Source organism: Vipera berus, assembly GCF_964194415.1.
Source record: "Vipera berus genome assembly, chromosome: 13".
Taxonomy (NCBI): domain Eukaryota; kingdom Metazoa; phylum Chordata; class Lepidosauria; order Squamata; family Viperidae; genus Vipera; species Vipera berus.
Window position 1 is genome coordinate 7,842,972 of NC_138216.1, and position 22,812 is coordinate 7,865,783.

General features: G+C 46.1%; 2 protein-coding genes across 2 annotated transcripts in view; one reads left to right on the top strand and one right to left on the bottom strand.

Moving 5' to 3' along the window:
* CRAMP1 (cramped chromatin regulator homolog 1) overlaps positions 1-3,214 on the bottom strand; it is a 40,394-nt gene extending 37,180 nt beyond the window's left edge. The window contains exons 1-2 of the mRNA XM_081338207.1: positions 3,027-3,214; positions 2,048-2,475 (exon numbers count right to left, since the gene is read on the bottom strand). Coding sequence (XP_081194333.1) covers positions 2,048-2,475; positions 3,027-3,076 — 478 coding nt within the window. The 5' untranslated portion in view covers positions 3,077-3,214. The remainder of the gene's footprint in view (positions 1-2,047; positions 2,476-3,026) is intronic.
* A 4,332-nt stretch (positions 3,215-7,546) lies between these two features.
* Positions 7,547-22,812, top strand: part of IFT140 (intraflagellar transport 140) — a 73,478-nt gene continuing 58,212 nt past the window's right edge. The window contains exons 1-10 of the mRNA XM_081338227.1: positions 7,547-7,628; positions 9,387-9,547; positions 10,505-10,722; positions 11,801-11,922; positions 13,446-13,588; positions 15,182-15,354; positions 16,068-16,159; positions 17,373-17,479; positions 18,888-19,036; positions 21,347-21,550. Coding sequence (XP_081194353.1) covers positions 9,397-9,547; positions 10,505-10,722; positions 11,801-11,922; positions 13,446-13,588; positions 15,182-15,354; positions 16,068-16,159; positions 17,373-17,479; positions 18,888-19,036; positions 21,347-21,550 — 1,359 coding nt within the window. The 5' untranslated portion in view covers positions 7,547-7,628; positions 9,387-9,396. The remainder of the gene's footprint in view (positions 7,629-9,386; positions 9,548-10,504; positions 10,723-11,800; positions 11,923-13,445; positions 13,589-15,181; positions 15,355-16,067; positions 16,160-17,372; positions 17,480-18,887; positions 19,037-21,346; positions 21,551-22,812) is intronic.

Consider the following 22,812-nt stretch of genomic DNA (forward strand, 5'->3'; position numbering starts at 1 on the left):
TCACTACATTTATCTGAAGGATGAGAAACAAGCTCCAACTTCATACATTCCTAGCCATGCTCTTAGGCCAGCTGAAAGAAAGGCTGTGTTAACACCCAGCCGTGATATGGTAGAAGATGGTCTTAGCACTGATGTTATTACCTAGTTAGGTAATGAAATGTCTGCAAGAAAATAACCAAGTTCAGAGAATACCGAGGACTCCACAGTATGGTTATATTTCCATTCATTCCATGAGTTTTGCAGAAATTTATTGAATTTAATTGTGCAGTACAGACTCTGCTTGCAGAAAACTCAAAATTTAGGCTCCGGTTATAAGGATTATGTAGCAAATGAAAATTTTCCATCCAGCACTCTGGAAAAAATATCTGCATTAGTCTATACCTGTCTTTTCCACTTAGGATTCCATTCCCACAATTCTCTGTAAAGGGCATGCTGGCTGACGAATTCTGGGAATTGAAGTCCACGTCCATGTAGTCAGAAACATCTTTCTTTAACTGTAAGAACTAGATCAATCTAGGATACTGAATATGACAAATGCTTTTGAAATTAATAACTATATGTCAATCTCAGGTTGTCAAAATGTACATCTAAGTGAAATGTTGCATTCCAAAGACAGATTGGAATAAGGAAGTAACACTTCCTATAAACTGCTAATGCAAAGCCTATTTTGTGATGTCTATTTCACTTTCACTAAATACACGTTTACACCAAGAGGTAGTACGATAGAAGATTTCAGAGAATAAGTGAGTGTGGGCACAAATGTTTATAGTAATGCAAGGGGGGGAAAAAAGTCAACCAACAAAGTATTTCTTTGCTGAAACAACGCTTAAGTTACACAGGGCTTTGATAGGTTTAATGTATCATATTAAAATATATTTGTCCTTCACTGAACAACTGACAACTGGATGGATTCACCCAATCGAGTTTTGAGGTCAAAACTCCACAAGTCACAGCATTATGTTGAAAGCACCCCACTACCTGTTCTTCAAAAAAGATTGATGTCAAATCTAATGTGGCGGCAACATTTTCTGCCGTCTTGCCAAGAAATGTTAAAGATTCTGTAATCCTGATTTATAAAAAAAAGTTCAAAGCTGGGAAAGGTTGTCTTAAAGAAACCATCTCTAATAACATCTATACAGTTATTTATTTCTCCCATCCAATATACTAGTTCATCAGGAAAAATATTTTTAAGAAAGTCTTAAGGATCTCCATTTCCATAAATGTAACTGGTTAATAAAACAAAAGCTGGAATAATTAAATCCACAGAAATGTGTTACAATTGCACTCTAATCAAATGCTAACATCGGTGATTACCAAAAAACGCTAGCTCAGTTGGTTCTAGTTCAGAAATTTATACAATCTATCAGTTTAAAGACAATGCGGAACGGATCAAGAGATTCCTAGTCTGGAGACATCAGATCCATTCAAATGGCCTTTTTTTCCACAACTCAAAAAGCATCAAAAACAATATTCTGAAAATGGACAAGAAGAAAACATCAAAATTGTTGACTAAGAACCAGGCCATGCCCAGGAATGCCAGATGCTAAAACTCAACCATCATGCAGCAACCAAAAAAAGATCAGATTGAGGCTTTTAAAGGAGGCTGCTTCTAAGATTATCAAGACTGATTATCACAGTAATCAATAAATTAAATTCTTGACCCATGCAGACCAGAGAGTGGGGGCAACCCTAAACCTTGAGTAACCAGACAAGATTTTTTTTAAAAAAAATCACTAAAAAAATCCAAGCGGCAGGAATAGCGCAATGAAGCAATCTAATTGGTTTCCCATTTTGAATCCAAGGCTTCTGGGTGGATCTGACGCCCCCACCCCCCCCCAGGATCAATTCGGGGTGTGTGAAAATGAGCCCAGCCTGAAGAGGGATGTTTCGAATCGCTTGCGCCCCCATAATAGACACTCGGGGCTCCACTCCCAAGCGTGGGATCACCCCGATTCCTTCTGGATCAACCATCCACGGCGAGGGGTGATGGTCTGCGTGCGTGACCCACGCCTGGCGCGAAGGAGGGTGCTCTGCCTGTGTGACCCACCTTTGCCTTTCCCCGTGGGGGCAGCGCTGCCCCCACCGCCGCCGCTGCCCGTTCCGCTGCCGGCCGCCGCCCCACCGGAGGCCTGGGGGTCCTTCCTCAGCCTCTTGCTCTGCGGCCGGACGCTGGACCTGAGGAAGTGATGCTGGTCGTGGCCAGGCGCGGCCGGTGGGCCCGAGGAGGAGGAGGAGGAGGCGGCGGCAGCCGGGGGTGACGCCGGTGGGGCTCCCGCGGAGGGGGGACCCCCGTTCGTCGTCTCTCCCCGAGGGGTCCCCTCCTCCTGGCCTTTCTTCGCCGCCTCTCCGCCGCATCCTCCTCCTCCTCCTTCTTTGGGGCACCCCTCTTCCTCGCCGGCTGCTGCTCCTCGCTTGCCCAGCTTCCTCAGGCTTTCCTCGGCGCCGCTGCTGTGCTCGCCCAGCTTGACTGTCATCCTGGCAGGAGGAAAAAGAAGAGGAGGAAGAGGAGGAGGAAGAAGAGGAGGAGGAGGAGGAAGAAGAGGAAGAGGAGGATGAGGCTGGTGGCCCAAAACAAGCCCCGGGCCGGCTAGTCGGGGCTTCCCCCCTCCCGGCCTGGGCGGGTGACCCCCCCACGGCCGGGCTCCCCCCAAGCCCAGCCCGCCCCCCGCCCGCCTTTCCCCCCCCCCCGCGGGGAGAAGTTTCGCCGCAGACATTCCGCTCAACATGGCCGCCGTTGTTTGCCACTCCATTCCCCCCTTCTCGTCCCGAGCCCAGCGCGCGGCCCTCGGGGGGGCGGGCGCGGGCAGGAGAGGGACCCTCCGCCGGGCTCCAAGGGACCCCCAGCCCGCACGGGCCCCCCGGCTCCTCGGAGGAGCCCCTTCCCCGAGCCCGGGAAGCGGCCCAAGTCGGGGGAAAGTGGCTGGGCAAGGCAAGGCAAAGGAAGAGGAGAAAGGAGAGGCGGCCGGGCCGGAGCGCGCGGGTGGGGGGCCCACCCCCCCCGAGCGACCCCCGCCGCCCCGTCCTACCCATGGTGCGGGTCTGCCGGGCCGGGGGGGCTCTTCCTTCTCCTCACCATGGAGCCGAGGCGAGGCGAGCTCCCGAAGGGGGAGCGTTCATGTTCCTCGCTGCAGCAACCCAGCAGCAGCAGCAGCAACGGCGGCGGCGGCAGTTTCTCCTCCTCTCCTTGCGAGCGAGGGTGTGCGCCTGCCTGTGCCTCTGGGTGTGTTGGCGAGTGTGTGTTTGTGTGTCTGTGTGCATGCGTGTGTGTGTGTCTCCCTCCCCTCTCTCTCTCTCTCTCTCCCGGACTGGGGGAGTGCAAAGATTTCCAACTCTTTTTTTTTTTTGCACCACCGCTATCCCCCCCCCCAACGCCCCTTTCCGGACGCGCACTTGCTGGGGGGGGGGGGAGAAAAACGGCACGCGCCTTTTTGCAAAGGGAGGGAGGGAGGGAGGCGAAGGCGCGGACAAAAGCGTGGAGGGAGGGGTGGAGGGGGGGAGGTTTGGGGGTGGGTCCGGGGGGGGGGTGCAGAAGGCACACCCGGCTAGGAGGGCCGGTCCCCGCCCGATCACTGCGTCTGCCTCCCACCCCTTTAAGCGAACTTAACTTGTTCTTGCATTGGACAGCTGGAGAGAAGCTTTATTGATTTGGGGGGTGGGGGGCTTGGGAGGGGTCTTAAAAGGGGGGCTGGAGAACAGAGTGGGGTAAAGGAGTTCAGATTTTTTTTTAAAAAAAAATTTTTTTGCAGGGGAGGTGGATATAACACTTTCCCTCCCTCCCCCTTCCCCAAATGGCTGCCCAACGTTTAGATTCCAGGCTTCCTTGTGCCATCTTTATAAAGCGGGGGCTACTCGCTGGCCAGGTTTCCATCGAAGGGGTAATCCAGACTTGGTAGTGACATTTTTTTTTAAACAATTGCATCCCTGGGTTATTGCTTTTCAAACACACACACACACACACACACACAAACCTTCTAGGCTGGAAGCCTGCAAAGTGGTATTAACTACATAAACCACCCCTCCTCTTTTTAAAAAAAATGCATGCAGAGGATAACCCTGGAAAAGATGCAAAGCAAAGTATCTTTTAACATCTATCACAGTCCACAGAGATATCAAGACGTTTGGAAATATACTCTGAAAAATTCAGCGTTCTTCAAGGGTATATTGAGAATTAAGTGGTCCTTATTTACCCCCAAACACACATTTTAAGATTAGAAATTACAACTCAATATCCATCAACGAAGGGCTGGTCACCAACATAACAAGTCATAGAAAGTTGCTTTTAGATAAAAGATCCAGCACCTCCAAAGACTATAATCTTTCAAGAAAACAGTGCACCTACATTCCTCTCATAAGCTTCACTTAAGAGCACCTGAATACAGAGCATCCTATTCTATGCCCATTTTCAAAACTGGATACCAAGATGGGAAGCTCCTTAACTTCACTGGAACTTAACGCCAAAAAAAACATTAGAAGGCAAAGCTTTTAAGTGTACAGTTTTGTGCACTTAAATGTACATTCTTGGTGTACATTTTATTCGTTTGGAGTGTGGGGGGGGGGGAATAGCCTTGAATAGTTTCAAAAATGGCCGCAGGAAAACCATCCACAGCAGGATAATAATCAACGATTATGCAGGACCGGCTGCCCAGTTAGTTACCCAGAAGCAGAGGCTCATAAAAGGGTCAGATATCAAAGATAATCTGAAATAATTAGCACGTTCTGTTTAATTTGACCAAGCAAAGGGAGGAGGACACCTCCGATGGGAAAGTGGTATTGTCAGCAGACTGGGGGGGGGGCTACTGGCCCGTTTCAACATGCCCAACTGCATAACAAAAACAATTGAATTTTATCCGATCATCCCCCTCCCCTTCCCATTTTCGCACGACTGTCACATCCCACCCCACTCATTTTTTCCCCCCATGGCACCGACACCTCTGCTCAGCGACCTTACTACCACGTCGGCCAATATTTACTCCCCCCTCCGATGACACCATCCCCCCCACTTTTTTTTTTTGCTTCCCTAACCCCAACGCCCCTCCTCCGCTTCCTCGCTGCAAAGCCGACCGCCGCGCAAGCTGCCTCGCCTCTACCGTCCCTCTCCTAGGAAGCCCAGCCTCGGGAGGTGGAGAGGGGGGGGTTTCCCCATAAAACGGCGCCCCGCCGGCGGGATATCCAAGCTTTGCAAAGCGAGAGAGCGCGCGCAAGTCAATCCCCCCCCCGGGGCCGATGCATGCATTGCACGCCTTAGGCGGGGCCGCAGCCCAGCGTGGCTTTACAGACCGGGTTGGGCCGGCGGGGAGACACCCCTACCGGGTATCCGAGCCACCGAGCCTGCTCCTACCTGATGCATGGGAAGCCTCCGGGAGCTGCGGCGGCGTCGGCGGCAGGGCAAGCGATCCCGGCAGCGCGCAGGCAGCTTCTCCGCTCCGCAACTCCTCGGCAAAGGAGCGCTTTGCAACGACGGCCGCCGCCCGGCTGGCGAGCTCGCCGCTTGCTTCCGCTTCCTCGTTGCCGCCGCCGGCGCGCGAGCCCGGCAGGCCCAGCGGACAGCTCGGCAGGCCACGCCTCCAAAGGGGCGGGGAGAAAGAGAAAGAAAGAAAGAAAGAGACAGGCGGAGAAAGAGGATTTTTTTTCCCCCACTCCCAAACAAATGTTTTCATTGGTCAGCGTCGGAAGGAGGGGAGGCGGAGTCCGAGGCCGCGGAGGCGAAGAGTGGCCAATCGGAGCGCCGCGCGCGACAGACGACTCGGTACCGCCCCAGCGCGCGAGGAGAGGCGGCGGGATGAGGAAAAAGGAGGGAGGGGGGAGAGAGAAGATTGGAAGGGCAGCAGAGAGGGGCCGGAAGTGGTGGAGGCAGGAGCTCCGAGGCGGGGATTCAGAAAGGGGAGGGGACAGATCACTTTGGGGAGCATTCATTGGCTAGTTTCTATTAGACGGGCAAGGCAGGGGACCAATGCCGGAAGAGGGGGAGCGATTTTTTTTTTAAAGGTTGCGGTCTTTTTTTTCCCCGCGATGCGTATCCGTTCTCAATTAAAGCAAACTTTATTCCATGAATAAAGCTACTGTTAATTATAAAAAACTAATGACGTCAACGAGACCACAGGCTTTCCGCTATCCTCGAAAGAGGAACTATAAATCAGCGGGAAATTTATTTATTTGTAAATATTTGTGATAATTACAAATGTTTGTAAATATTTATTTCCTTGTAAATAAAATACCGCCAGCAGAGAGGGGACATTTCAGCACAGAAAGACAACCATCTGTCAAGATGTGTTCTCAAACAAGCCAAGGCTGATTTATTTGTTATGCATATGTAGGGCTGTGGGTCTATACATACTACATATGTGTATATAGCATGTTTTAGGTGTGTATCGTGTACGTGTTCCACTTTGAGAGCGGGCAACTAAATGTCATTTTCGATGTGTGCCGTTGTGCCCACAGTAAACAAAAATGACAATAAAGGTTATCTCTCTCTTACCTCTCTTGGCTTTTTGAGAACAAAACCTACAGCAACACTGTGTGTGTGTGTGTGTGTGTAATCTCTCTCTATCTCTCTTGGCTTTTTGAGAACAAAACCTACAGCAACACTGTGTGTGTGTGTGTGTGTGTGTGTGTGTGTAATCTCTCTCTATCTTGGCTTTTTGAGAACAAAACCTACAGCAACACTCTGTGTGTGTGTGTGTGTAATCTCTCTATTTCTCTTGGCTTTTTGAGAACAAAACCTACAGCAACACTGTGTGTGTGTGTGTTTGTGTGTGTGTGTGTAATCTCTCTCTATCTCTCTTGGCTTTTTGAGAACAAAACCTACAGCAACACTGTGTGTGTGTGTGTGTGTGTGTAATCTCTATCTCTCTTGGCTTTTTGAGAACAAAACCTACAGCAACACTGTGTGTCTGTGTGTTTGTGTGTAATCTCTCTCTATCTCTCTTGGCTTTTTGAGAACAAAATCTACAGCAACACTGTGTGTGTGTAAGGTTATCTCTCTTATTATCTCTCTTGGCTTTTTGAGAATAAAACCTACAGCAACACTGTGTGTGTGTGTGTGTGTGTGTGTGTGTGTGTAATCTCTCTCTATCTCTCTTGGCTTTTTGAGAATAAAACCTACAGCAACACTGTGTGTGTGTGTGTGTGTGTGTGTGTGTGTGTAATCTCTATCTCTCTTGGCTTTTTGAGAACAAAACCTACAGCAACAGTGTGTGTGTGTGTGTGTGTGTGTGTAATCTCTATCTCTCTTGGCTTTTTGAGAACAAAACCTACAGCAACAGTGTGTGTGTGTGTGTGTGTGTGTGTGTGTAAGGTTATCTCTCATTATCTCTCTTGGCTTTTTGAGAACAAAACCTACAGCAACACTGTGTTTGTGTGTGTGTGTGTGTGTGTGTTCGGGCAGAAAGTCCAAAATGGGGGAAGAGAGAGGGGGAAAAAACACTTTTGCAAACCAAAGAAGCGCCTCTTCCAACCGCTTGCGCGAAAGCGCTCGGCAAGCTCCGCCCAGCCTCCTCCCCCCCCCTTCGGCTCTCTTCGCTTCCCCTTCGGGTGTTTCCGTGGCGGGGCGCTCGCCGTTGCCAGGGGCAACGCGAAGCCTCTCCTTGAATCGGCCCAGCAGGCCTCGATCGGGGCCGGGCCCGGAGCAGGTAAGGCGAGGAGATCGGGGATGGCTGGGGGATTCGCCTCGCTGCTTCGGAGGCCTTTTCTCAGCGGGGGGGAGAGGGGGCCCCCCGAAAAGGACGCCCTTCGGCCCAGTTAGCGCTCCAAGGGCCTGAGCCCCTCCCGAAGGGAAAGCGTGGCTTTTGTGGAGGCGTGGGGTGGGAGGCCACCAGGAGATCCCCGGACTGCCACGTCGGGAAAAACATCCCAGGGGGAGGCCAAGGCGACCACCTCCCCCGCAGCCGTGTTATTGTCGCGCAGTCGCGATCGCGCCCACGAAGGAGTCGAGCTGGGCTTACCTGCCATACAAAGGAGATCCTCAGTTTTGGCGGGTGGGGTGGTGGAAATCAGCAAGCGAGAGCTAATTAATTCATCTTGGTTTTAATTTCCCCTCTCCCCCCCTCCCCCATGCCCATCAACCCTCCTGGGGCCCTTTAAATGCAGCGGGCAACTTTGTGGAGGGGAGGGGACTTCAACTCCCAGAATTCCTCAGCCTGCAAGGCTTGCTGGGGAATTCTGGGAGTTGAAGTCCACCCGTCTTCAAGTTGGCAAGGTTGGGAAACCACTGCGTAAAACAGGGGTCTTCAAACTCAGCCCTTTTTATGACTCATGGACTTCAACTCCCAGAATTCCTCAGCCAGCGTACCTGGCTGAGGAATGCTGGGAGTTGAAGTCCATGAGTCATAAAAGGGCCGAGTTTGAAGACCCCTGGCGTAAAAGATGCAGATCCAGATGTGGGCCAGAGCCTGTGCCATGTTTTGCGTTGGTTTATTTCCTAGTGACAGTGTGGGTGGGGGGGTGTATCCTGAGTCCTTCGGGAGAAGGGCGGTATACAAATATAATAAACTTAAACTTAAACTTATTCTCACCTTGGCTTCCTCTTATGTTTGTATTCTCCTCCTTACAAGAGAGATGTGCAAGCCTAAAAATGTAACAAAATAAGTGAATAAAATTGCTACCTGTGCTTGCGTGTTATTTTTAGTTGCCCCTCACCATTAATTTGGAATAAATGCAAGTCAGCTCTAAGATGCTTTTTCACGAGACAACCGGACTTTCTCGTTTTTCTTTGAAGACATTTCGCTTCTCCGCCAAGAAGCTTCTTCAGCTTCTCCAGGAGCTTCTTGAAAGCTGAAAAAGCACTTTGGGGACAACCGTGACCTGGATGACTGAGAATCTCCATAGACAAATCAAATCTATGATAGTTAGTATTCGGACAAGACACCATCAGGAAATCTCGGGGCTATAGGCTAGACTGCGGAGCTGACTGATAGGAGATTTTAGAGGCTTTCTTTAATGATATAGCTGGCAGTGTAAATGTCTGCTTCTCCACCTCCTCTGCAACATTTAATTTAATTGATTTGATTTGATATGGCTACTCACTCCAGAGGATCCTGAACAGGAACAGCACTCTTACGGTGGATCGTCATTTGTCTAATTTGCTTGCTTAGAGCCTTCATTTCTCCCACATTTCACTTGAAGCAAATTGGAGCACTCTTAACCTGCGTGTAAATGGTGGACAGCGAGAATTTGCCCTCTGTGCATTTTCCCTTCGGCTCCTGGTGGGAGGATAGGGAAAGAAAAACATATATTAAGAGCTAATGGGTGGGGTTAATTCCTTCCATGTGCAAAGAACATCCATTTTTTTAATTTGTTCAGTTTATGTTTAAACATGTAATTTGCCTTTCAGTCTCATATTTGTCTCTTGCTCTTTAGACAATTATGCAATGAATACTTTTGTCTCATAGGCATCTGAGCATGGCGGTATACATTGATCATCGAATAGAAGCACTTGAGTCCTGTGGACCCCACACCCACATAAAATGGCACCGTCTTCAGCCACTTTTGGCTGTTGCATCCGTTAATGCAGACTCTGGCGGTAGTGTGGATATTTTTCAAGAACAGGCAAGTGTTCGAAAACTAATGGTTGTCCTGGGCTAAATGAAGTGCTAGGCGCCTTGTACATACATTTGGGAGTCAGATGTATTGAAGGATTTGATCAGTGGATGGTGGCTGAGGAACTCTGGGAGTTGAAGACCACCTCAAAGTTGATAAGGTTGAGAAACACCTGTTTAGCATATATATGTATGTATGTATGAATATATTTATTTATTTATTTATTTATTTTAATTCCATTTATATCCCACCCTTCTCCGAAGACTCAGAGCGGCTTTCAAGCTTAGCAGTAGCCTTCATTCTATGTATATGCCTGCTTATTAGGGCTTTCACACACACACCCAAGCGGCATTATTACAAAGTCAGCTTAATTGCCCCCAACAATCTGGGTCCTCATTTTACCTACCTGGGAAGGATGGAAGGCTGAGTCAACCTTGAGCCTGCAGGCAGCTGGTGTTACTTAAGGAGGCATTAGCCCACTGCTCCACCGAGGCTCTTAATGTATATGAAATATGCTGTTCTCTCTTTGTCTCTGTCTCTCTGTCTGTCTCTGTCTTTCTCTGTCTATATATATATCTATATATCTGTGTCTATCATCTATATCTATCTATCATCTATTTCTTCTCTCTCTCTCATCTACCTACCTACCTACGTCCTATCTCTATCATCTATCTCTATCTATCTATCTATCTATCTATCTATCTATCTATCTATCTATCTATCTATCTATCTCCATCCATCCATCTATCTATCCATCTATCTATCTATCTCTTCTCTCTCTCATCTATCTACCTACCTACCTATCTCCTATCTTTATCTATCTCTCTATCTCTCATCTACCTTTATTTATTTATTTATTTATTTATTTATTTATTTACCTACCTCTATCTATCTATCTATCTATCTATCTATCTATCTATCTATCTATCTATCTGCTGTTCTCTTTTTCTTTTTTTCCTCCTCCAGGGAGAGTATGTGGGTGATGCACACTTGGAAAGAAACGTTCGGGTCACGTATCTCAGTTGGCACCCCTCCAAGCTGATTGTGGCCGTGGGTTGTGAGATGGGAGATGTGGTAGTAATGAATAAACAAGACAAGGAGCATCATGCTGTGCCCTCCAACCATAATGCTGATATTTCAATCCTGAACTGGAGTACCAAAGGAACACGTCTTGTTTCTGGAGATAAAGTAAGTAGCAAAATCAAAAAGGTTTTTGAATAGCACATCAATGCATAAGCCTATCTATTATTCGTTAACACAGGCTATGGAAATTTCCTTTGTAGATGAGGATTTTTCATTTACTTACAAAGGGAGAAAATGTCAGGTACGTTTTTCCAGGGCTTTTTATTCTATTTTGCCAACCTGTGTTTATGACGGTTGCAGTGATCCAGGGTCATGTGATGGCCGTTTGTGACCTTCCGGGTTGGCGTCGTACAAGCAAAGCCAGTGGCAGAAGCCAGGTTCATTTAGCAACTGTGTGATTCACTTAACAACTGGAGTGATTCACATAACCATGACAAAAAAAGAGAACTGAAATCAGCCCAAATCACTTAACATCCGCCTTGCTTAGTAACAGGAATGCTGGTTCCAGTTGTGGTCATAAGCCGAGAACTACCTTTATTTACATTGGATTCCCATGGCGAATGAGACGAGAAAATCATGAGCTGTTTTGTTCTAAAAAGATCGTAAGAATTGGCATTTAACATATCTTGGTTAGTATTCTTGTTGTTGTTAGTTGCAAAGTCGTGTCCGACCCATCACAACCCCATGGACAACGTTCCTCCAGGCCTTCCTGTCCTCTACCATCTTCTGGAGTCCCTTTAAGCTCACGCCTACTGCTTCAGTGACTCCATCCAGCCACCTCATTCTCTGTTGTCTCCTTCTTCTTTTGCCCTCAACCTTTCCCAGCATTAGGCTCTTTTCCAGTGAGTCCTTTCTTCTCATTAGGTGGCCAAAGTATTTGAGTTTCAACTTCAGGATCTGGCCTTCTAAAGAGCAGTCAGTTGATCTCCTCTAGGACCGACTGGTTTGATCGCCTTGCAGTCCAGGGGACTCGCAGGAGTCTTCTCCAGCACCGTAGTTTAAAGGCCTCAATTCTTTGGCGCTCAGCCTTAGTATTCTTATGTACAGCCAATTATTGAGAACTTGCTTCTCCATATCAAGTTATCAATGAAGTTATGAGCTCAACTTAAGACAAACCAAGAACGCAAACGGCAGAACAAGCGGTCCATATGAAAACCTTAACAGAGTTTTCTTTCTTTTGCAGCTGGGGGTTCTTGTCTTGTGGCGGATGGATCAGCGGGGGAGAGTCCAAGGTCCCCCTTTGTTAAAACATGAGTATGGAAAACATCTCAATTTCTGCATTTTTCGCCCACCTCCTCCGGGAGAGTAAGTATGAAACTTTGGCCTGAATTTCTGTCCATTGATACTAAGATCCACTGGAGCAAAAATCTGAAAGTTCTTCGATGTTTAGTATGGGTGGTGAATCAAGGGCCACTTCCTTCCCTCTTGTTTCATATTTTCTTTTAAACCATTCAATAATGATGATGATGATGTTGGAAGGGACCTTGGAGGTCATCTAGTCCAATCCCCTGCTCAGGCAGGAAACCCTATACCATTTCAGACAAATGGCTGTCCAGTCTTTTCTTAAAAACTTCCAGCGTTGGAGCATTCACAGCTTCTGGAGGCAGGTTGTTCCACTGGTTAATTGTTCTAACTGTCAGGAAGTTTCTCCTTAGTTCTAGGTTGCTTCTCTCCTTGACTAGTTTCCATCCATTGCTTCGTGTCCTGCCTTTGGGCGCTTTGGAGAATAGCTTGACTTCCTCTTCTTTGTGGCAACCCCTGAGATATTGGAACACTGCTATCATATCACCCCTAGTCCTTCTCTTCGTTAAACTAGGTAAAGGTTCCCCCGCACATGTGTGCTAGTCGTTTCCAACTATAGGGGCCGGTGCTTATCTCCGTTTCAAAGCCGAAGAGCCAGCGTTTGTCCGAGGACGTCTCCGTGGTCATGTGGCCGGCATGACTAGACGCCAAAGGCACACGGAACGCTGTTACCTTCCCACCGTAGTGGTTTCTACTTTTCTACTTGCATTTTTACGTGCTTTCAAACTGCTAGGTTGGCAGAAGCTGGGACGAGTAACAGGCACTCACTCTGTTACGCGGCACTCGGGATTCGACCCGCCAAACGGCCGACCTTCTGATTGACAAGCTCAGCGTCCTAACCCACTGAGCCACCGTGTCCCTTAAACTAGACATACCCAATAGCCCGATCTTTTTTTATAGCCTCATCCTCAGGTTGAAACCTTTTATTTTTTTCATCCTCTTTCTGTCAGCCTTCCTAAACTGTCAAAAAAAATATGCTGTTACTTGCAGCACAGCGTTCGTTTAAAATTCCCGTGGTGGCCTACTGTTTCCTTTTGTGCTATGCCTTAACTGCCCATCAGAAAAAAAGCCTTTAATATTGAAAAACACCTAGGCGTGCTCCAGACTGGGGTGAGGAGAAACCTCTCGCCGTTAAGAAGTGTTTTTTCTTTACACGTAGTCACTCCAGTTATATGACCAATTTTGCCATGGTTATTAAGTGAATCCAGTTCCCCCCACTAACTTTATTTGTCGGGAATGTCAGCTGGGAAGGTTGCAAAACAGTGACCCTGGGACACTGCAACCATCCTAAACACGGGCCCAGTTGCCAAGCAGCTGAATTTTGACCATGTGACTTTCAAGGGCTGCTGTGACAGCCGTAAGTGCGAGGAGCCAGCCCTAAGCCACTTTTTTTCAGAGCTGCGGTAGCTTTGAACACTCGCGAAATGAACGGCTGTAAGTCAAGGACTGCCTGTAACAGGGAGTTACAGGTAGTCTTGCAAATCTAGAGGGTGCCAAGTCTCAGACGTCTTGTTCTTCACCTGCAGAGATTTGGTCCAGCTCGCCAAAGCTGCAGTGAGTGGCGACGAGAAGGCCCTGGATATGTTTAACTGGAGAAAATCTGGAGTGGGGCTGCCTCTCAAAATGGGACCCCAGGAAGGCCTATCCTTCTTTGTTAGCGTGATCGACGGTAAGACCAAAGCAGCTTTTAAAAACAGGAATGTACAGGGTGGTCTTTAATATTTTGCATTTATGTTACATAATTTAGGTAAAGGTAAAGGTTCCCCCGCACACGTGTGCTAGTCGTTTCCGACTCTAGGGGCCGGTGTTCATCTCCGTTTCAAAGCCGAAGAGCCAGCGCTTGTCCGAGGACGTCTCCGTGGTCATGTGGCTGGTATGATTAGACGCCAAAGGCGCACGGAGCGCTGTTACCTTCCCACCATAATGGTCCCCCTATTTTTCTACTTGCATTTTTACATGCAGGTTGGCAGAAGCTGGGACGAGTAACAGGCGCTCACTCTGCTATGTGGCACTCGGGATTCGACCCGCCAAACTGCCAACCTTCTGATCGACAAGCTCAGCGTCCTAACCCACTGAGCCACCGCATCCCTTCTGTTACATAATTTAGATTTGTATAAATATCTAAAGGCTTACCGGCTTAGGCTTACATAGAAAAAAAGTTAATCCTTTTGATTTCTACCAGCCTCACCGAGGACCTTTGAGGCCTACTTATACAATGTTTTATATTATACAGTGCATGAACGTTGCCTATTGTTTATAATCTTCATTGTAAATCCCCAAACAATACCCCCTGAACACCACCGACATTGACCAATTCGCCATCTGTCAATTACGGAAGGCAGCCGGACTCAGAACACCTGACATCCTGGCCAGGATACTTCGAACGCCACAAAGCGTCAACATCTGCCTCTCTCAGGTCCTAGGGAAGGACTTCATAGGTGGCCAACCCCACTCTGAACATCTGGCTGATGGTGCCACCAGCTGAGTGAAATTCTTGTGGTGGTTAATTTGAAAGCTCACAGCTCCCCCTGTTGGTAAACATGAGATGCACGATTTTAAATTTGGCAAGTTCCTCTTCCTGGCTATTGTGATCTAAAGAAAGCATTATGAGAACTCACTCCCCTTCGATCTTGCATTTGTTACGCGCAATTTCTTATTTCTTCACACTCTTGACAGTGAAAAATACCACTTTCTGTAGGGTCTCTGTGGATTCCTTTTTAGCCTATTTGTTCCTGGATCCTTTTTATTTTTAGTTGTTATTTTTAGTCTTTTGTTGTTGTTGTTTTTTTTAAATTATTTTCAAATAACTCAAGGCAGTGAACAGACCCCCTATACCTTCCTCCTCCTATTTTCCCCACGACAACAACCCTGTGAGGTGGATTGGGCTGAGAGAGAAGGACTGGCCCAAAGTCACCGACCTAAGGCGGGACTAAAACTCACTGTCTCCTGCTGATGGTCCCAAGGTTACTCAGCTGGCTTTCATGACTGTGGTAATACCAGAACTCACCAGCTCCTGGTGACTGGCCCAAGATCACCTCGCTGGCTTTCCGGGCGAAGGCAGGACTTGAACTCGCCGTCTCCCATAATGGTAATCTTCACAACAGGCTCCTGCTTCCATGAAGTTTCTTTCCATCATTTTGATAAATGCATGGGCTGATTCCACTCACTTTGAGATGACTCTTTTTACCGTCAGATCCCAAATTTGGGATGGCCTGAGCCTCATTCGATGGCCGAGTTAATTACACAATGGTTTCCATTGCAGGAACTGTGCATTATGTGAGCGAAAGAGGAAAGACCAGCCAAGCATTGATCATAGAAACTTCAGTCCAAAAAATGTTGTTCATGGAAAGAGACGTCTTGGTAGTAATAACGGAGAGCCTCCTCTTATCCCTTCACAAAATTTCTCCTGAAGGAGAAGCAGAAGAGCTTCTGAAGGTAAGGAAGTAGGCTGTGTGATACGTTTGTTGTTGTTAGCTGTGAAGTCGTGTCTGACCCATCGCGACCCCATGGACAACGTTCCTCCAGGCCTTCCTGTCCTCTATCATCTTCTGGAGTCCCTTTAAGCTCACGCCTACTGCTTCAGTGACTCCATCCAGCCACCTCATTCTCTGTCGTCCCCTTCTTCTCTTGCCCTCAACCTTTCCCAGCGTTAGGCTCTTCTCCAGTGAGTCCTTCCTTCTCATTAGGTGGCCAAAGTATTTGAGTTTCCACTTTAGGATCTGGCCTTCTAAAGAGCAGTCGGGGTTGATCTCCTCTAGGATTGACCGGTTTGATCGCCTTGCAGTCCAAGGGACTCGCAGGAGTCTTCTCCAGCACCATAGTTCAAAGGCCTCAATTTTTTGGCGCTCGGCCTTTCTTACGGTCCAACTTTCACTGCCATACATTGCAAGTGTGATACATTACTTACTAAAAAAAGTTAATTATTGTGGTTTCTAGCTAGCCTACAAGCTTTCTCGAGGACCCTGGAGCTCCGCTGATTATACATACCTGGAATTGAAGAATCAAAATCATTGATGAGCAAAGACCTTGAACTGCTTTTTAAAATTGTCACCCCTTTTTATTTCTGTGCACATCGCTTATTTGGACCACAATCTTTGAAAGAGGACTAAACTCAGTAACTTGGCGCGCTGAATGCTTTTTGTTGCCAGGTCAAGTTGAGTGGAAAGATGAGTCATCCGGCTGATATCGTTTTGATTGATCATAGCCTCCTTATCACTGCGACAAGCGAACCTCTTCTTAGGTAAGGAAATGATGGGGGTCTTTTGAAAATGACGGGGGTCTTTGGCCTGGATCACCTTGAAGTATACCTAATGCCGCATTAGATTGAAAAGCAAAGAGGTGCCTGTAAGAAGTCCTGGGAACTCACTACCACTTTTTTATAACACAACTAGGTAAAATATGGCTAAGCTGGCTTGCTTAGTAGTTAACCAGAGTTCCTTTGAAACCATGACTTCTGCCTCAAATGCAATCTCCCTCCCTCTGTGAGGGAGGTAGGCGATTCCTAAATATGAGGGATGGATGGATAGATAAATAGATAGATAAAGAGATGGATAGATAGATAGATAGATAGATAGATAGATAGATAGATAGATAGATAGATAGATAGATAGATAGAAATTTGCTAATGAAACTGAATTGAACTGATTAATTGAATTTAATCTATATGTCCTTGTGGCCAGGTAGAACTGGGGTGAGGCATAATGCTATGGCTTCACATAGGTTGTCCCTAGTGCATAGCTGTATTACGTTTTCAGATAAGCATTTCACAATCTTGATGGATAAATGGGGAAAGAAACCAGTACTCAGATCCTACCTGCTTGGACTCTAGCTTGATCATAAACCTTATTTCCAGAGAGTCAATATGCAAATAGCCGCTATAGAAAAAAACATAACCTGGGAATTCATTGCTTCAGTCTTTTCCTGTGACACAAACTTGCTGTATCTGGCTGGGAGAAAATTACCGTCATGTTGACTTTAAAGCAGGGGTCTTCCAACTTGGCCCTTTGGTGACTTGTGGACTTGAATCTCTTCAGTTGAAGTCCACAAGTCACCAAGGGGCCAGGTTGGAAGACCTCTGCTTTAAAGTCACAGATTGGTTATGAGCAGTGTCGAGAGAACAGACCTGAAGAACTTTGTACAAGAAACATCTGGTCTAAATTAAAAGGACTGACATGTCTCCCGTCCTGCTTCAACCCCTTGAGCAGTGGGCCAACTACTAGATGGGTACCATTTAGCCATTGCTGTGATTATTTTTAGAGTAGTCTTAAGTGAATCAAAGAGTTTCTCACAGTCTTAGAGACCGATAGAAAACAAGAAGATGGCAAACTGCCAAGGCCAGGCAGAAAAACAAATCTGAGCAGCATCGGGCTTTACAATAAAGCCTTTTGGGTTTTGGGTGTTTTTTTTTAAGGCTGGCCCCTTTATTAACTATATTTCTTGTACCTTCTCTGTAGGTTCTGGGATTTGGAACGGGGCGAGAATTATGTCCTTTCTCTGGATGAACAGCTAGGCTTTGAAATCGGAGAATGTGTCCGTTGTGTGTCATATTGCAATGCCAAAGGTACAAAAGATTGGATTGCTTTGACCTTTTACCATCTTGATTACCCTTTTTTTTAAAAAAAAATCTCACTGATTTCAGAGGTAATTTATTCTACGGAAGTTAGTCCCACTAACATTGACAAGGGACAGCTTGAAGACAAAATATACACAGCCCAGAAAGCATTTATATGTAGAGAGAGATGTGTTGCTGAGGAATAACGTTCAAAGCAGGGGTTTCCAGCTGGTGGAATTAGCAGAGATGATGAGGATGAGGATGAGGATGATGATGATGATGATAAGAAGAAGAAGAAGAAAAGTTGGAGGTCATCTAGTCCAACCCCCTGCTTAGGCAGGAAACCCTGCACCATCAGACAAATGGCTGTCCAATCTCTTCTTAAAAACTTCCAGTGTTGGAGCATCCACCACTTCTGGTGGCAGGTTGTTCCACTTATTAATTGTTCTAATGGTCACATTGACTGTGCTGATCAAAGAAAAGAGCACAAGTCCTTTTGTTTCTACTTGGAAACCGCTTCTGGACTTTGTGCTTGAGGTGGAACAAAAATGATATCATGATTTTGGGTTTTTACTGATTAGACTGATTTGCCGATACAGAAACGGCTAGCGCATACTACTACTATAGAAATGTAAAAAGTTGAGATTTGATTTTAATGTCTGATTTTAATACACCAGAGAGAGTTCCCTCCCTTTCTTCACACTTTTTTTGTTTTCCCTTTTTCTACTGTTGTCCCCTACCTAATATTTGCTTTTGTATGGTCACAATAAATAAATAAATAAATAAATAAATAAATAAATAAATAAATAAATAAATAAATAAATAAAGCAAGCAAGCAAGCAAGCAAGCAAGCAAGCAAGCAAGCAAGCAAGCAAGCAAGCAAGCAAGCAGGGGTTTCCAAACTTGGCATGTTTAAGACTTGGGGAGTTCAACTGGCTGAGGAATTCTGGACGTTGAAGTCCACAAGTCTTAAAGTTGCCAAGTTTGGAGAGCCCTAGTTGAAAGAATAAACTTTTAACTAGTACCGTGCGAATTAGAATGTTCCTTGCATGTTTCTTAATAGATTCTCTTAGCAGAGAAATAATACTAGATTATTTCTCTCCCTTTCACCCATAAAATCTGGCCTTAGATGGTAAAGTTGGAATCAGGTACCGCTTGCTTTAAATTGGTCCTTTGTCTTAAATTGCCGTTAAGCGGGAAATGATTCTTATAAACAACATTTATACATTCCTGGGAGGTGATGACTGATTTTCCATTGGGAAAATCAACCTTTCCTGGTCATCTAAGACGTGTTCCTCTCCTACGCTTCACCTCTCTTTTTATTGCATTCATCCTGAGGTTTGATGAAAGGCTGGGTTGGGCAAAACGAGAGTGTGTGAGGATAAATTGACCAGATCCAGTATGGTCCATTTGACAGGTCTTCTAGCAGCTGGCACTGATAAAGGGCGGATAGCTATGTGGAGGAAAGTGCTGTTCTCCAGCCAGCCCTCCTGGTCCCTGGAAGGCAAGGACAGATGGAAACTCCAGACGCCCACTGATCTTGAGGGGAACATCATTCAAATCGAGGTAAACAAATCACAGACCACGTTGATCCTTATCTTTGGCTTACTGACATGCAACACCCAAGTGCCAAAAAGGTGCAGTTCCCCCATCAGGGATACCCAGTGGAAGCTTTTTTGCACAGGTGTGCACGCCAGAGACCAGAGGCCATTAGGAGATATCACCTAGAGCTAGCCTTCAACTTACGAACATTCGCTTAGTTAGTGGATGTTCGAAGTTACAACGGCCCTTTGAAAAAAGTGACTTAAGGCTGGCAGGTTTATAGACTTGCAACTTTTGCAGCATCCCCCACCATCACCTGATCAAAAGTCAGGCACTTGGCAGCTGGCATGTATTTATGACGGCGGCAACGCCCCAGGGGACACGCGATCCCCTTTTGCGACCTTCTGACAAGCAAAGTCAATGGGGTAGCCAGATTCGCTTAACAACTGTGTTAGTAGCTTAACAACGGCAGTGATTCAAGGTCGTAAGATGGGGCAAAACTCACTTAACAGTGTTGCTTAGCAAGAGAGATGTCCAACCCAATTGCGATCCCAAGTCGAGGACTACCTGTGTTTTTCAACCTTGTCGACTTTTAAGATCCTGCTGGCTAGGGAATTCTGGGAGTTGAAGTCCACCCATCTTAAAGTTGCCAAGGTTGAAAAACCCTGATGTGTAAGATTGGATGGTAGGGCCTCTTAGTTGAAGATTCAACATTATCCGCCTTCCAAAAAGGAAAAAAAAAAGAAGACAGAACTTTTCTGGCGGGCTTTGGAGATGTGATGCCAGTATCATATTACCGAATTTTTAAAAGCACTTTCTTAATTTTTGGTATTACGTTCTTTGTTATTGTGAGGTTTGAGAGTGTTTGATTGCCATGGGATATTAATTAGGTTCAATAAATAGATTTTTTAAAAAAGCACGTCCTTCTAATCAGGTATAAGAATGAAAGGAAATTAGAGAGTCATTGGAAATGTGAGAAAATAGATAATGCCTAGTTGGGAACTCTGGGTGAAGTGTTTGTTTGGATGTGGCGTTAACCGTTGGTAGATGAAAAGTAGTCGTGTTTGCTTTTTAAGTTCAACATACACTTAAATTAACAGACACGACAATGGTAGTTCTTGTTCTCTTGATCTATTATGGTGGACAAATCATAACAAATGATGTAGGCTGTGCAGTCTTCTTACATAAATAACCAAAACAGAATACATTTGATTTGGCCAGCTTGACTGTACTGTTGCTGGACAGATTTTTGGCCCTGCCATCTATACCTTCTACGTATACCATGGGCTTTTGTTTCAGTCATTTTTGGTATATTGATGTCACATTTTTAAGGCTTCCTCCTGGATTGATTTATTTTATTATAAGAGTAGATATTTGTAGATTTTTGCCGTGGTCGTTAAGCAAATCACACATTGTCAAGCGAATCTGGCTTTCCTCCATTGATTTTGCTGGTCACAAGCCAGCTGAGAAGATCTGAAATGGCAATTTCCAGACCCTGGAGACTAGAACTGTAGTAAATACACACGGATTGCCAAGCGCCCAAATTTTGATCCTGTCACTGTTGGGATGGTGCAATAGTTATAAGTGTGAGGATCAGTCATAATTATTTTTTTTTCAACCAAACGAATGGTTGTAAGTGGAGGGCTACCTGTACACCATTAAACATATATACAGTAGATAGATATATGGATGGATGGATGGATGGATAGAGAGAGAGAGACAGACAGACAGACAAACATAAATGTATAGATATAGACAGATGATAGAGATAGACAGATAGATAGATATAGACAGACAGACAAGAGATAAAGATAAATATAGAGATAGATAGAGATAGACAGATAGATGATAGAGACAGACAGATAGACAGATAAACATAAATATATAAATAGAGATAAACAGATAGATGATAGAGATAGACAGACAGAGACAGACAGACAGATAAACAGATAAATAGATAGATATAGACAGATGATAGAGATAGACACAGAAAGACAGACAGACAGACAGATAGATAGATAGATAGATAGATAGATAGATAGATAGATAGATGATAGATAGATAGATAGATGATAGAGAGATGATAGAGAGAGAGAGAGAGATTGCTTAATTCCCCAAATGTTATCCTCCCTACAACGTGCAGTGCAACATCACAGTAACTCAAGCAGAACATGAGAACTGATACATTAGGAAGTCTAAGAAGTCATCAATATTTGTCTTTTTTTTTAAAAAAATGTTGTCTTTAAAGCGCCCAAGCCTCTAAAGAAAATGCCTTTTCTCACTGAAGCTGACTGGGGGGGAATCCTAATGTATTTCTCTTCCTCCTGTTTCAAGTGGAGTTCAAAAAAGAATCTGCTGGCCGTAAACCTGACCAATGCAGTAGCCATCCTAAGGGAGCAAGCCATGGCTTCACACTTCCACCAGCAAATGGCGGTGGTCCAGGTTTCCCCCAACTTGTTCAACATCACCAGCTTCAGCAGCAAAATGATGGATAACCTCCGTATCGATATGCACGTGAACGGGGTGTGGGCCACCAAGGTATTTTCCATCAGATCAATGTACCCGCTGTCTTGGTTTTGGGGGTGAGGATGAGGTACAGAATGAGTCCGATGACTCCAGTCTTAAGGCACTAGTTGTGGTTTTCACTATCTATTCCCCTGGACTCAGTCCTTGTTGATTTCAGTGAGTTCCCTCTTTAAGGGATATTCATGTGGACCCCAAAAGATTTCCATGCTGTCCCTCCTATTTGTGTCAAAGGGTATCCAGGGAAGCTTAAACGAATTTGATCATGTTATCAGCCACCATAAAAGAAAAGGGGCTGGAGCCTTTTGTATGAAATGGTCTGGAGTCTCCTGAAATGGTATAGAACAGGGGGTTGGACTAAATCAGGGGTTCCCCCAACCTGTGGGTTGTGAAGAGTTTGCAGCTGGGCTGCAGAAAGAGCCAGCAAGTGCACATGCCTGCATTCTCACTGTGCAAGCAGCGGGCCGGCACATGCTCCATTTAAGTTGGAAGTTGCTTCCAACTCTGATAAATGTTCTATGATGTTCTATGTTCTAGGACTCAGGGGTAGGCAACCTTGGCTCTTTTAGGACTGGTAGACTTCAACTCCCAGAATTCCTGAGCCAGCCTGGCTCAGCTTGGAAACTTCTCCCTTTCCCCTCAGCGTGGCTGGCTCAGAAATTCTGGGAGTTGAAGTCCACGAGTCATAAAGCGGCCTAGGCCTAGGCCAGGGGAAGGAAACCTGGCTCTTTTATGACTCGTGGACTTCAACTCCCAGAATTCCTGAGCCAGCATGGGGGAGCTATGGCCCCTTCATGACTCGTGGACTTCAACTCCCAGAATTCCTCAGCCAGCCCGGCTCAGCTTGGAAACCTCTCCCTTTCCCCTCAGAGTGGCTGGCTCAGGAATTCTGGGAGTTGAAGTCCACGAGTCGTAAAGCGGCCTAGGCCTAGGCCGGGGGAAGGAAACCTTGGCTCTTTTATGACTCGTGGACTTCAACTCCCAGAATTCCTGAGCCAGCATGGGGGAACTATGGCCCCTTCATGACTTGTGGACTTCAACTCCCAGAATTCCTCAGCCAGCATGGCTCAGCTTGGAAATCTCTCCCTTTCCCCTCAGCGTGGCTGGCTCAGGAATTCTGGGAGTTGAAGTCCACAAGTCCTAAAAGAGTCAAGGTTGCCTACCCCTGTGAATCTAGGTCGTAAACAAGAACAGTACCTTGTATAATAACGTATAGTATATGATACCTAATGATATGGACACTGCCACTTGTTGAGACGGGCACCTATAGAAATCAA